The sequence below is a fragment of the Rhinopithecus bieti genome, unplaced genomic scaffold (genome assembly GCF_001698545.2).
Source record: "Rhinopithecus bieti isolate Rb0 unplaced genomic scaffold, ASM169854v2 scaffold_33121, whole genome shotgun sequence".
Lineage (NCBI taxonomy): Eukaryota > Metazoa > Chordata > Mammalia > Primates > Cercopithecidae > Rhinopithecus > Rhinopithecus bieti.
In genome coordinates this window covers 279,476-294,660 of record NW_016814090.1, presented here as the reverse complement: position 1 = coordinate 294,660, position 15,185 = coordinate 279,476, and the positions used below count along the sequence as shown (strand labels likewise).

Sequence of the window (15,185 nt, the reverse complement as noted above, 5' to 3'; positions counted from 1 at the left end):
TTAAAAATAAAGCCTCTTTATTGGTACCTGTAAGCTCAGGTACAAAGTGTTCCCATAAGCACACAGGCTGGCAAGGCCTCCTGGGCAAGGGGGCAGGCCCAGAGCCTGCGTTTCTTGGCACAGACACAGAGAGAAATGGAATAAATTATAGTTTTGACACTCAGGGACAATGTAGAAATTAGGATGCAAAATTAAACATTAGCAAACAAAGGGTATAAAAGCCCTCAGGAGCCACCCCTCACCAACTGGCCTCAGGGCATGGGCAGGTGGGCCAGGCCAAAGTGCAGTGCCCAGAAAGCCCTGAGATAATAGTCTGGGGCATGGTTTGTGCCCGAGGTAGGCCCTTTGCCTTCTCTGGGCCTCCTGTTTCCTCCTTCCCCCTCCTACATCCCTGGGCCTGGAATAAAGGCTACAGCCTTTGGGGAAGGGGAAGATGGAACAAAGGGCAGGAAGTGGAGGGGGCAGGGTGGGGCAGAAGGGAGTTTTGGTCACAGCTGGTTAGCCCAGCCTCTCCCCCTGCCTAGATGATGTCTTTGGCCAGCACCTGCCTGCATAGCCATCCAGGAGCCAGGCAGCAGACATAGATCATAGAGCTCAAATCCACACCCAGTCTGCACCAAAGCCCAGGTAGGGCAAGGTGTAGGACTACAAGGCAAAAGGGGCTCCTTGAGGGCCTGTGGCCACCCCACCCCTGGCACTACCCACCAGCCAGAGAGGTGCAACCAAAGCCGCCTCAATCTCCAAATAAATTATGGAAATAAATTATAGTCTTCACAGTCCAGAGGATTTAGCTACCCATGGGTCTAGGGCTCAGCATGGCAGAAGCCACCTGATTTCAGCCGTCTCACCGTCTTTGGGCTAAGGAACATCATGCAAAGACCGAAAAGTGGTCTGCCAAGCTCCAGAGGAGCCACATTTTCTCCTCTTCCAGGCTCACATTGTGGAGATGGAAGAGCAAACTGTGGGTGCTGGGGTCCAGGCAGCTGAAACGGGAAGCCCCTCCCCCCAGTCCTCTCTTCAGCACAGAAAAGTTAAAACAAATAAATAAATCCAGAGAACTGTATGAAAACCAGGAGTGTGCGCATGGCACCTGTGAGTGAGCCAGCCAGTGGGAGACTGTTACACAGAGACTCTGGGGAGCCCCACAATTACAAGAAAGCAACAGGTCCCTTGGGGCTGGGAAAAGGCATCCTGGTCCTCACACCAGCACAGGCTCCATTAGAGATGCTGGGACAGTGTCCTCAAACTGGCTGTCGATAAAGGGATCCAGGCCTTCGGCAACTGGCTCGGAGAAGCCCATGAGGGACTCCAGGAAGCAATTGCTAGCATCCCCGGGTGGAGAGAGGCCAGGCAGGGGGAAGTGAGGTGCCTCAATGTGGTCCAGGCTGTCAGACAACTTCTGTGATGTGTAGTGAGGCCCCAGACTATAATCTGGCAGAGCCTGGAGTAACTCAAAGGAGTCACAAGAAGACAAGCTGAGATCCACTGAGCTGCTCTGGCCAGCGTCCATGCTGGGTGGCACTAAGTTGCCAGGAAGGCTGCCTTCTCTTGACCCTTCAAGGCCACCATTTAGGAAGCAGCTGGCATCGAGGTTGGCATTTTCATCCAGGATGCCCGATGTGAAGCTACAGCCAGAATAGCTATGGGTCCAGCTGGCCAGGCCACCAGGGTCACTAGTACCAAAGATGTCAGCTGGATGGAAGCAGCTGAGGTTGTCCAGGTTCCTCACACTCCCTTCCTCCTCTTCCTCCTCCTCCCCGCCGAGGTCAGAGTCACTGAAACTCAGGATCCGTGCCAGGCTGTCATCATCAACGCCAGGCTGGAAGCCAGGGCCAGGCAGGCCTGGGTGGGTGGGGCCGTCAGGAGCCTCACTACTGCCCGATGCTGAGGAAGATGCCGTGGAAGAATCAGTCATGTCGCTGCTGCAGCTGTTGTCTCCCAGCTCATTGTTCATCAGGGGCTTGGCCAGTGGGAAAGTAGGGACCAGCGCCTGCTCACCAGAGCTGGGTGGGCTGCCCTGGGCAGGGGCCTCTAGCTCCCTAAAGCTCTCAGCCTCCTGTTCCAACTGCAGGCGGGTGAGTGTGTGGATGAAATGGGTCTGAACTCTCGCCTGATTAAATTCCACACGGCCCATGGGGTTCTCACAGCCCTCCCTGCAGCAGCCACAGGGGAATGCTGTGTGGTCCATCTGCAGAGAAAGTAGAGGTACAAGTGAGGATTACTGTGGAGTGCAAAGAAGTCCCCACATCAGGTTCCACATCCCAGCCCAGTCCAGCCACCACACCTGACACTTGATGCCTGCCAGGCTGCAGCTGCAGGTCTCAGGGTCGCAGATCCTATCGCAGTGACAGCCACAATCCTCCCGGGATTGGCGCAGTGCCTGCAGCTCCCGCTTCTCCTCCCGATCGATCCTTCGCACGCCCGAAGCCCTCAGCAGAGCTCGACGTCGCCGGGCTGGGTAGGGCTGTAGGAAGTTCACTTCTTCCAACCGGCCACCTGCCACAGCGACTGCCAAGTCCTCCTCCACAGAGGCGTCATCAATAGCATCCACCGCAGGTGGTAGCCCTGCCTCTGCCTTGGGTACCCCGGCTGCCGAAAGCTGCATCCACAGGAAAGAGGTATGTGAGAGGCACAGACATGGACATGGGCTTAGCCCTACTGTCACTAGACAAACCCTCCCATGTGCTTACCCTCCCACTACTCGTGCTTAATCTGCGATGGGCACTGTGTGTATGACAGTGAACAGGACAGCCAAGAATACGGTCCTCAGGGCATTTGGAAAAAAAAGACAGAGATATCCTACTCATGGCATTCCCTAGATCATGGACAGACTCCCTTTCCTAACCAGACAGATACGCACCCCCCTAATTCCTATCAGCTTCACATCCCCCTCTCCAAAAAGTTCAAGTTCAGATTCAGGTATCATGCCCCCAGCCCCTGCAGCAAACAGACACAAGCCCTCCTCTGTGCCTCCTGTTTGCAGACGACCCAGGCAACAGACTCCAATCAAGCCAATCACTAGGCCCACAGGCCTGTTTCCCCATATACATAATGAGCAAGTCAGCACCCACCCCTGGTACACCCACCCCTCAAGGTTAGGACTCCAGGAACTGCCTTAGGAGGTGGGCCACGAGAGGGCTCTCTCTACCTTCCACTGCAGCATCTCCAACTTTTCCTCTTTCAAGCGCTGGCGGAGCTTCTCGTGCCGTGCACGGGCTTGCTCCTGTGCAAACTCAGCCAAAGAGAAGCGGCGGCAGGCACTGTGGCGAGGGGCCATACCCAGAGTACAGCCACCACGGCTGGGCACACTGGTGAAGCCCTGGCAACGGGGGAAGTAGAAGACGGTGATCCCATCAAAGGCTACACGACCTGGGCGCTCCCGGCGAGCCCGCTTCAGGATAGACAGGGCTGGAAAGCAGGCAAAGATGCTAGGAATTAGTTTTCAGTGAGGCACAACACACCTCCAGGAAGATCATGCCAGACTGCCCTCTCGCCTCCCACCTTCCCCCTCCTCCCTCTCCGCCCACTTTGAAAAAAGAAATGTGAATTTAGGAGCCTGTGTGGCTGGGACTGGAGCAGCTGAAACTGAACACCACACCCATGTCAGCACTGGCTTATCGTTATTTTCCAGTTTAAATGACAGTATTTGTAAGATTAAACATCTTTCCTATGTTTATTAGCCATGTACAGGTCCTTTGTACAGTTTTCTATTGTTTTTTATTGATTTGTAGGATTTCTGTGTTCTGCAACAGGCTTAAAAGGCTTTCCCTTTACAAGTTAATGTTTATTGATTAGTAAGCTACGTACTGGTATTTTCATTAGGTTGAACCGTAATAAATTACCATGTAATGGTGAAATATTGGAAATTCCATATATTTCAACTTACTGTATTAATTTTATACCCAGCTACCAGAGGGAATTCCCTTCTAAAAGGTTTTCTGTTTATACTGTTAGATTCCATGTGCTAAAATTATATTCTTTTATGTGTAATGCACAGATATATACACAGTACATAAAAAGGTAAACAGTACATCTATTGTATTAAAATTTCATGGTGGGGGGGAAAATTAAGGAGAAAATGTCTTAATAGGCTTCCTGGGGAACAATAATGAAAAATAAGGCCCAGAAACACTGCTCTAGGGCCATGTTCGTCAGTCTGGAATCACAATTATACAAGCTTGAAAATAACCAGGAAAAACCCCTTTTCACTATGTTCAGGCAAAATGGGCAGCATTTTGACAGGAGAGGGACCGGCTTGACAGGCCCCATGGCAGAGAAGCATGGGGCGGGCGGGGAACTCCAGCAGTTCCCTTTGTAGGAGGGTAGGGTGCTCATTGGAGAAACGAAACTGGAACAGAAGGGAGGGGCCAGACGGGGAAGGCCCTGAGGGCACTCTGCAGAGCTGCATCCTGGATGTCATTACTCCCAAGGTCAAAGGTGAATTAGCTGGGCTCAGGTGCCCCTGGACAGTGGGCACTGAGTAACCACTATATCACAGCTCGTGAGAGCTACCTTCATGGGGACATGACCTCCAGAGGCCAAAGGCATTTTGTCAAGGACCTCTAAATTTCATCTTTCAGGAAGGAAGGCAGGTGATGGGAGTTCCCAGGGGAGGGAGGACTCACGGGTGAAACTTCTGGGGCCACAGAAGTCACGATCAGGCAGGGGCTTCTGATCCCAGGGGCCTTCCTCCTCTGAGTCCCAGGCACGGGAGACAGAAGAGCTTGAGCTTGGGGAGCAGGAGCGAGACTGGCACCCAGAGGAAGAGGAAGAGGAGGAGGAGGAGACCAAGGAGTTGTCCTCATCCAGCTGGTCAAATTTCCTCTTCAACAGCCCAGTCATGGTGGTGCCAGAGGTACTCTGGGGTCTGGGGACAGACAGCCTGGAGTGAGAATGAGAAAGTTCTAAGTGGCAGGCAGGAAACAGCAGGTGGGCTTCCAGCCAGGGTCATCATCCCTCCCACTGACCCTCCAAGGCATCCCAGAAACTGGCCTCTGCCCTCTCCAGCCCTGCCTGTGGAGCTCTGTGTGGGGGAGGGCAGTCTCCAGGAGGATCTCTGCACAAGACACAGCACCTCCCTCCCTCCAAACTAATGTTCAAATCCACGGCCTGATGCTTCAAACTCCCACCTCTGCCCAAAGCCTTCCCAAGCACTAGGTACCTTCCCCACCACCTCCTACAACACACACACACACACACACACACACACACACACACACGCATCCACACCAACAGGGGAAGGAGGCAGACAGACCAACAGATGGACTGACAGACCTCAGCCTGGTCTCACTCATTCCCCGACAGGAATCCTGGGGGCTGACTCATAGGCTGGGTGATTCACACAGCTCGCATCTGTGTGCCTGTGTGTGTGTATGCGTGTGTGTGTGTGTACGCCCTACAGCCCGCACAGCCCGCATGGCCATGGTACGGTGGCCCTGCTTCCTCCTCCTCCTCCTCCAGCACACCCACACAGGCACGCCACCCTGCACATAGGCAGGGCTGCGGGCCCTTGCTCCAGGCTAGCCAGGCATTCTGGGGAACAGGCTGGCTTTGACGTTGGCCTCCACTCCTAGACGGAGTAGTTTCTGAGCCCTTCCCCTCCCGGTGTGGGAGCTTCTCAGACTTTCCCTTAGAAAGCCCCGCTCCACTGTCAAGAAGTCTCCTGCCTCCAGGCCTATGTGACCACAGCCACTCAGGCTGTCTCTTTAACATCTCATTTGATCCTAATGTCCAAAGTTTCTCCTGTCTGTGGCTTCGTGACATGGAGCACCCCACAACACAACACTGTCTCCATGTGAGAGTCTCAGCCTTCAGCAGAAGTATAACCAGAGACTCCCACAGCTGGCTGGCCTTATCCAAGTAGAGAGACTTGGGGCTCCTTCCCTGGAAGGCTTCAGCGAATAATGGCCCTTCCCAAGGTTTGGCAAGCCCCAGAAGACTCAATCCCAAACGCTGAGTACAGCTACCTTGTGTCTGTTGCTCCAGCTGGGTCTTCGGGGAGGTCACCAGGGGGAAAGGGAAAGGAAGTTGAAGCTGAGGCCGAGGCCCCAGTGCTGGGGAACCCTTCCCCCACTGCCATCACAGGAAATGAGAGAGAACAGGAAAAACCAACCAGAAGGCTGTCTTGGTCTCCTCTACTCAGGTGTCCTTTCCAAGCACTCCTTTCCCCTCTTCCCAGCCACCAACAAAGTCCCCGAATCCTGTAGGGTTTGCTGTCAACCTTACTAACTGGATAATGTTTACCCCAGGGACAGCCTCCCCTAGGCAAGCGTGAGAGAAGCAAGAAAATCTCCCTCCCTGGCCAATCCCCCACCCTGGGCCTGGGGGAAGAAGACTCACAGATGTTTCCGGGGCTTCTCCCTGGGTAGTTTCTCAGGCTTGGCACCCCTCGCAGGGTCAAACCACAAACAAAAACAACCCAGCTCCCATCTGACCTGCAGGCTCTCCCAGGAGGTGGGGGATTCATGACCCAGAGGCAGGCATACACACATGTACACACGTGCACAGACCACACGGAAACACACATATGGACAGACAACACCCACACATCCTGTCCCCATTGCATCCTGCCAAGAGACCCCATCCTTTCCCAGGTTCCAAATGCCATCTACAGGGCCCTGAATGCCTCCTTCACCACACATCCAGCCTGAGATCCCCCAGGACCCACTGCCCACTTGGTGTCTCTGCCCAGACATCCCCTAGAAACATAAAATTCTGCAGGCCCCAAATCGAACCCCTTGTCTCTGTTCCCCACCCCCCATGCCATCTGTTCCTCTTCCTGTGTTCCCTATCTTAGTAACAGCCCCACCACCCACCCAGTCACTCAAGCCAGAAACCTGCAGTCATCCTCAACTCCTTCCTCTCTCTCCCTCCATCTACATCCAGGCACCCCATGCCTGGGAGTTCACGTAAATTCATTTAATCCACACAAAGCCAGGGACAGACCCAGTAGGTATAATGGAGGCCACGTGGCATAGTGTTAAGAACTTCGGCTCCAGAACCAGACTACCTGCTTTTGAACTGTGGCTCCACTATTAACTGACTGGGTAATCCTGGGCAAGTTCCTTAACCTCTCTGTGCCTCCAATTCTTTGTCTTAAGACCTCATAGGGTTGGGAGGTTTAGAAGAATCAATACATGTCACATGTTCTTAGATTAGTGATAAGTGGTCAGTGAATGTGTTATTCCACACTGAAAAAAAAAAAAGAGCTCCAGCTCCTGGATGCACACGACACAGATGCATCTCACAGACATCATGCTGAGTGAAAGAAGCCAGACACAAGATATATGCAAATGTTCAAAAAAAGGGCAGAACTACTCCGTGATGATGTAAGTCAGAGCAGTGGTTCCCCAGGGGAGGGAGAAGGACACCCTGGAGAGAGTCATGAGGGAAATTTTCTGGGGTCGGGGGTAGGAAGGGCTGGGGGACCTGTAAAAGTTCTATGTTCATCTGCATAGTGGTTACATGGAACTCTAAAATTGTAAATATTCATCTTATGGACACATAAAATTTATATACTTACACATTTTATTTAGGTTACTATCAATTTAAAACGTTCACTAACCTTAACATGTCTCTGTTCCCACAGTGGCTACCCCATGTCCCTCTGCTCCTGCCCTCTTTCCCCAGCCATTCTTGATCCTACAGCCAGAATGACCCTCTTAAACCACACATTTACCTGCCACTGCCACACCTAGAACCACTCTATAGCCTCTACAGCTCCCTTTGAGGAAGCTTGACATTAGGATCAAGTCCAGAATTCAAGAAGCTGAAGCTGACCCGGCCACTGCTTCCCTCTCCCCACCTTGCTCTCTATACTCCAGCTGAACTTGCAGTTCCCATAATGGCCATGTCCCCGCTCACCTCCTGGCCTCTGCAAAGCTGGAACAACCCAGCCTCATTCCCTTTCAGAAAGTCATCTTTCCAGGGGCCTCCCGAATCCCCTACTCCTTCCTCCTGCCTCTCTGCGCTCCTGCTAGGGACTGAATATTTGTATCCTATCAAAATTCTTATGTTGAGACTGAATCCCCAGTGTGACGGGATTTGGAGGTGGGCCTTTGGGGGGTAATCAGGCCATGAATGACACCTTATTAGCACCTTTATAAGAAGTGACACAAAAGAGATGGTCTCTCTCTCCAACATGTGAGCTCAGACCCAGCAAGAAGGTGTGCATCTGCAAGCCAAGAAGAGGGACTTCATCAGGCTGACTGGAGCCTTGATCTTGGATTTTGCAACCTCCCAAGGTGTGAAAAATAAATCTTTTGTTTAAGCCACCCAGTCTGTGGACTTTCTATTACAGCAGCCCAAAGTAAGACAGTTCACAAAAACCCTGGTATTTCCCCATCACAGACGTTATCTGATCAGACTGCAGGGGCCTCATTGCTCATCTGCCTCACGCTGAGGGCATCTCTGTCTGGCTGCCCCTGTGCCCATGTCTAGGACAGAGTCTGGCATAGAGAGGGCACCTGATAATACCAGAGGTAAGCAGACTAGCCCTGCATATCGGGTATAGACCCAATTGCACAGGCAATCTTACGCACATGAGGTTGCTGAGGGCGACTGGTCAGTGTGACCTTCTCCTGCTCCTGTCACAGTTAATTTAAGAGGGGCAGGAGGAGAATCACATGTCTATCCCCCAGCTGTGCCAGAGGGTACAAGCAAGAATGGTGCTCAAAAAGGGTGGCTCTGAGGGCAGGAGAGGGAAGCTCAGGCTGCAGGCAGGTGCCAATGTACGCAATCCCAGGAGGCTCCCCAGTTCCCCAAGAGGAAACAGATGGAAAGAGATGTCAGGAAGGCAGGCTCAGCCACACACTGAGGCTCTGCCTAAGGGATGTCCACAGAAAGAGAACTTAAGGTGAGGAGGTTATGACCTCCAAGCCTACAGACAGGGAAACAGAGACACAGGGAAGCTACAGTCATGCTGCAGGTTCTAGTGATGAACAATCCCTTCCAAATCTGCAGCACGGGAATGAAATGAGAAATTACCTCCTCCCTGATACTCCTCTGGAGAGGCGGGGGAAGTGCCCTTGGTTCTCGTGTTCCTCTGTTCCACGTGGGAATCCAGAGGCTAAGAGGCAGAGGCAGGAGATGAGACAAAAAGACTGAGCCAGATACAAGGAGAGGCCAAGAGGGAATGAAAGATAGTGAGAATCTAAGAAAAGTGTCAGACAGTGAGTCAGAGGTGGGGGGAGGGGCCCTCAGCAGCTACCCAGGAATCAAGATTCTGACCATGGCAGTGTTCCCAGGGTGAGCACAGCCCCCTCCCTAGGGTCCTGGAGGAAGGAAAAGCAGTTCCCAGGAGCTGGCTCAGACAGAAATACCACACCGCCGAGGAACCCCAGAGACAGGCCCTGAATCAGAGAGCCAGGCTTCTTCTGGGATCTGAGCCCTGACAATCGGGCAGCCCTCCTGCCACCACACACAGGCACTGACAACCCCCCACTCAACTGGCCACAGTTATCTACACACTCAGGTCACACTATGCGAATCCAGGAAAGGCCACCTCACCCCGGGCACCAAGCAATCAAGGGCTGTTTTCGAGAAGTGGGGGCGGGGCTTGAAAAAGTCACAGCAACTCCTCTGTCCACCTCGGCAGTCCCACCAGTGCCCCAGGCCTCAGCCCAAGCCAGTCTTAGGGAGGGGGCACCTTTAGCTGCCTCCATCCCCCTTCAGGAATCTGAAGAATGTGTCCTTTAACCTGAGCCCCAGGCCTTGGCCAGTCCCCCCAAAACACTTGGGGTCACATGACCCCTGTCCCTCAGGAACAGCTTCCTGGGAGAAGGGGAAGGCACCTCCCAGCACCTCTAGTCCCTACTGAAAAACGAGCCTGGGTGGCCCAGAGAGGACAGACCGAAAGCCTTGGCACCTCCTCCCCAAGCATCCCTCTGAAGGAGAGCTGGGGGAGGGGATGGCTCCTCGGCTTTGGCCTTCAGGACCTGGCACTGGATAGGTGCCAAATGTATGCTGGCTACCGGAGGCACTTGTTCCTGTAGAAGGGACATTGCACCTGACAATGACTGCTTCCTCCACCTAAGAGGGGCCTTCTTCCCTCTCTCATTCATTCAACAAATACGCACCAAGCTCACATACGTGCCAAGCGCTGTGGCAGGCACTCGCGCGTGCAGGGAGCAAGACTCACACAGCTGCTGCCCTCTTGAAGCTCTGAGTTGAGCAGGAAGGACAGAGTGGGGTGCTGGGATGGAGGGTCTGAAGGGTGGGACAGGGCACGGCTGGTGTGAAAGTAGGTCTCTTTGAGGAAGGAAAGTAGGCAGAGTTCCAGTTAGGGGATCCGCATGGGTATGGAACAGGAGGAGGGACCAGGAGAGTGTGATCGGAGGAGGGGCAGCCCGCGAGGCTGATCCTGGGCTCCAGGGCAGGCTTTAGCTCGAGGGCACGGCAAGCCACAGAGGGCTTAACTAGGGAGTGACAATGCCAGATTTGCATTTTAAAAACGTGGCTCAGCACCGGGAGTGGAGGGGGTGTGACCGGTTGGAGGTGCTGCCAGGGCCAGGTGAGAGGACAGGTCAAGGGCATAGGAGAAAGGCAGATACCGGGATGTGGAGAAAGAAGAGGGCACGGCTGTCAAGGATTTGGGTAGGGGGAGGTGATGAGTTACTCTCCAAAAGGATTGAGACTTCTGGGTGGAGGCGCTGGGTGGGCAGCAGGAGACGGGGAGGGACTCTCTGGTGTCAGGAGTGTGGGCTACGGCTGTGTGTGATTGTGCCAGGAGCGGGAGTGACTAAGTGTGTGACTATGGCTGTGGTGTGGGCATCTCCACAGTGCGTGCCTGTGAATGAGCCCCGGGGAGGAGAAACTGAGGAAGGGGAGGAAGTACGTGCTGCAGAAGGAGGAGAAGTGCGTGGGAGAGAGTCTACGTGTGCCTGCGGGTGGCCAGTGTAGCTGCGCCCGTGACTCACAGCAGTGGCCTCTGAGAGTGACGGCGACTGACAAACAGGTGAGCCTACGACACAATCCCTCCCTCCCTCCCTCCCGGGGTCCGTGACTCACCGCGCTTCCCTGTTCGCTCATCCCTCCACTCCCTCCCTGACCCCGCCGGCCGGGGCGCCCGGCACACGCCGCAGCTCCCGCAGCCTCCCCGAGGGGGGAGCCCGAGGAGGAAGGCGACAAATGTCACCTGCTCCGGCCACGCGAGGAACTTCTGAAAAGTTCTCAGGCAACTGGGTCAAAAAGAAACTCGCCCGCGGACGCACGCCCCCGTCAACTCGCCGCTCGCGCGCAAGCCCGGCTCTGTCCCCACTCGCGCAGAGCTCGGGGAGCCGTGACTTCTCTCGGGGTTACCGCGGCGGGCGGGGGAGGGGAGCAGAAAACCTGCGACTCCCGCCGGCCGGACCCCCGACCCCGACTCCGGCCGCGGCACGCCGTCAGAGCCGGGCAGCTCCCGCCCCCGCGCCCGCTCAGGGTGCCGAGGAGAGAACGACAGGAGGCAGGAGCGGCAGTGCCACTCGCGCTGAACGCCCCCTCCCCAAAGTCCCGTCCTTCTGGACCCAAGGCCCCTCGGCGCTCACCTGCAATCCGGACGCTCGCGGAGGACAACGACGCGACCCGCGTCCCGGCGGGGGACGCCCCCAGCGCCGCGACTCTGTGCGCTCGGCCCGGCAGCCGTCGGTCCAGCCGCCCCTAGCTCTGCGCGTCCGGCAGCGGCGGCGGCGGCGGGAGACTGGCTGCGCCCAGCCCCGCCCGCCGCTCCGCCCTCCTCGTCAGTGGAAAACTCCGGGGCTCACTGCGCTGACGCACGCCGGGCCTCCAGCCAGGCCGCCCGGCAGCCCCGCCCCGGAGGCGCCGCCTCCTCCCCCGCCTGGAGCCTGGCGCAGCGGCCTGGGGGCCTCCCTGCGGACTCTGACCCGGCTACTGCGCCTCCGCCGCTCTCCGCCCCCAGCCCTCTCCCGCCAGCGCCCTCCCCGCCCCGCTTCCAGCACCGTCCCTAAAGGCTCGGACGACTCAAGCCGGCAGAGCCGGGAGTAGAGATCCCCCCCTCGCCCCACCGCCCCAGTTTACAGATGGGTAGATTGAGGCCAGGGGCGAGACAGTGGCATAGCCGACGTCTCCCGTACGCTCTCCACCCCCACCCCTCTAGAGGGAGTTTATTATATTCCAATCTAAACGTTCCCTCCTCCGCCCCAACCTACCACCCACCCCAGATCCGTCGGAAAAGTAAACTGTGGCTGGAGAGGAATCTGGGGTGTGTGGGGAGCGAGGAGGCGGGGAGCAGGAAGGATGGATGTAATCAGTGGGCCTGAACTTCACCGCTGCCCATGGGCCAAGAGACCCTTCCCTGCAGAAGTTCCAAACTAGGGGTTCTTGGAACTAGCTTCCCCACTCCCACCTCAACCTTCCCTTAAAAAAATAAAAAGTCTGGTTTCTTCCGGGCCAGATCTTGGCCACTTAAAATGGCCCACTGCCTTCTCTGCTCCCGCCAAGGCCTTTCCTGACTCGGGGCCAACCCGCCCTGTACGACTTGCCCCGGCAACCAAGTCCTGGCCTGGGAGCCCACCCTCAGCCCCACTTCCCAACTGCAGGTACGGGTCTACCCACACCTCGAGCGTTTCCACCCTCACGCTTTTGCTGCAGCCGGTCTTCTCGACTGGAATGCTCTCCTGCCCTCTCTGTGCTTACCAGAATCCCAACGCCTTTAAGGGCTCAGCTTGCACTGCCTCCTCCAGGGAGCCTTCGTGGGAGCCTGACCCTCCCCCTCCCAGTCCTGCTCCCGCTGCATTCTGGGTTCTTCTGACTGTCCTAGATGAATGCTGTCAGCCACTAGCCCAGCCCTCAGGATTCCATTCTACCTTCCTCCAGGTTGGGGGTGGGGGTGACCTCCTGGCCTGTTTGAATGGTATCTGGGGTGGAGACGATGGTGAGAGCCCCTCTTCAGCCTCAGATGTGTATGTAGAATGGCAGGGGTCTGCTCCACTTTACCTTTCCTGGAAGAACAATAGGAGGAAAGCAGGTTGGGGGGAAGATAAAGGCCCCTGTCCTTCCGGATGCGTTGAGTGTGTACCTGGGGGCCTGCAGGGGGAGGTGTCTGGGCAGCTGGAGTCAAGCTTCCAGTGGCTTCTCGGTACCCTCCTGATGAAGTCTCAACTCCTTGGGACCTACAAAGCCGGAATAATCTGGCCCTTTCTCACTTTCGCAGTCCAACCTCTCTTCATACCCTCATTTCCCACTCCCTCCCCCGCGACCATTTAAATGCCATTAATGTGTGAATGTGTCGTTTTGTTGGTTCATGTACTTTTTTTTTTTTTCCCCTCGAGATGGAGTCTCACTCTGTTGCCCAGGCAGGAGTGCAGTGGCTCCATCTTGGTTCACTGCAACCTCCGCCTCCTGGGTTCAAGCGATTCTCCTGCCTCAGCCTCCCAAGTAGCTGGGATTACAGGCATGTGGCACCACCTCCGGCTAGTTTTTTTGTATTTTTAGTAGAGATGGGGTTTCACCACGTTGGCAAGGCTGGTCTCGAACTCTTGACCTCAGGTGATCCGCCCTCCTCGGCCTCCCAAAGTGCTGGAATTACAGGTGTGAGCCACCGCGCCTGGCCAATTCATGTGCTTGTAACATTAGTCCTTCTGCATTCGGTTTTATTTTACACATGAGGTATGATTCTGTCCCAGCCTCACCTGTACATTTCCACCTCACACCCCTGATGACTGCTCTCCAGCCCTGTTGGCCAGTGGTCAGTTCTCAGAGTATGTCCTGTTTTAAACTTTCAAGGATGCTGATCCCACCTCGCACCTGCCTTGCACCCACTTAGTTTTGTGGTTTCCTTGTGCATTTCCTTTTCCGTTGTCTGTGAGCAGTGGGAGGGCGGGAGCAATGTTGGACTTGATCACTGCTCTATCTCCAATGCTTGATAAGAACTTGTTGAGTAAACTAAACGTGCCTAGTAAATGGGTAAAGTTGCTAGGGCTCAAGGAGAGGGCAGGGCTGGAGGTGGCAGTGGATGGATACACAGCTAGCACACTGAAGCTATGGTGTAGCTGAGAATGCTCAGGAAGGACCTTAAAGGCTACAAAGCTGGGTGTCTGTTGCTAGAGGTGACTCCACTCTCAGGGCTTTGAGGGGTAACCCCCCAGGCCACCCATCCTCCACCAACCACCTCAGACCTCAGCTGTGCTTTCACTGTGGCTGCCGGCTGCAGACGTTGCTGATCCCAAGTTCCACTGCCTGCCTTCCTGCCTGCTTCTAATCTCCAGGCCAAGTTTCCAGCAGAAGAGGGGTTTCTATGATACCCAGAAGTGATGTTCTAGTTTGGTTTCTGTCCCTGACTCTCCCTTCCCCTCTCTCTCTGGCCTTTAGCTTTTCAATCTGTAAAAGGGAGGCATTGGACAAGAGAACCCTCACCAGCTTCAACATTCCTTGACTCAGTTTCTAGAAGATACTGCCTGCTTATCAGGGAACTGGGCAGGGTTGGGCACTAGAATTAATGAGGGTCTCTCATGCTGCCTATGTTTGCATTCTGTTGGGTTGTATATTGGGGAAACCAGACAAGATAGAAATCAGGCTAGGGAGTTGGCTGGTGAGGGCTGGAGTGGTGCTTAGAGTGGGGAGCCCAGTGGAAGAGAAAAAGAGAACAAGGGAAAATACAGGAGAATAAAAAGAATCAAATAAGTGCTGTGTGTTCTCCAGAAAAGCATCTCCCTATCCTGGGATGGACTCGCCAGATGTTCCCCAGATGTTGCTGATGATGGGAAACATCTCCCTCTGGGATCCCAAGTAAACTCTTCTTATTCATGGGGAAAAGAAAGCTCTGTTCCAAAGCAATAAGGGTGGGGTCTGGAGCAGCAGCCATCTGTGGCTATGTCATATATATAGGCAGAAACACACTCACACATCCTCAAGGAATTTCTGAATACTTGGAAGAGTCCTAACAGTTTCTCCAACATTCAGCATCCATGAACCACCAATTTTAGGTAAATAAAAATTATCACAAGTTTTAAACAAAATTTTTTAAAATTAAAAATTAATGCTTTATTCTCATTAGTAAAGCTAATATCAAAGGAACTAACAACATTAAATATGACAAAATTGAGAATTGACCAGATCCGTTGTAAATTGTTCAGGCTGGAGTGTAGTGGTGTGACTCAGGTCACTGCAACCTCTGCCTCCCGGGTTCAAGCAATTTTCCTGCCTCAGCCTCCCGAGTAGCTGGGACTACAGACACATGCCATCACACC

At 54.6% G+C, this 15,185-nt stretch overlaps 1 protein-coding gene across 4 annotated transcripts; it reads right to left on the bottom strand.

Moving 5' to 3' along the window:
• On the bottom strand, positions 1-12,704 carry CSRNP1 (cysteine and serine rich nuclear protein 1). Of its 4 annotated transcripts, none has more exons than XM_017849640.1 (5): positions 12,634-12,704; positions 4,626-4,882; positions 3,149-3,408; positions 2,285-2,599; positions 1-2,188 (listed from the first exon to the last, which is right to left on the bottom strand). In XM_017849640.1, exons 2-5 carry the CDS (start codon positions 4,840-4,842, stop codon positions 1,199-1,201), a joined length of 1,782 nt encoding a protein of 593 aa, XP_017705129.1. In that variant the 5' UTR covers positions 4,843-4,882; positions 12,634-12,704; the 3' UTR covers positions 1-1,198. The 4 variants fall into 4 exon arrangements, with proteins under 4 accessions (XP_017705129.1, XP_017705128.1, XP_017705127.1 ...); XM_017849639.1 differs by having other exon boundaries at positions 12,555-12,660; XM_017849638.1 differs by lacking the exon at positions 12,634-12,704 and adding an exon at positions 11,526-11,694.
• Positions 12,705-15,185: the final 2,481 nt, after the last annotated feature.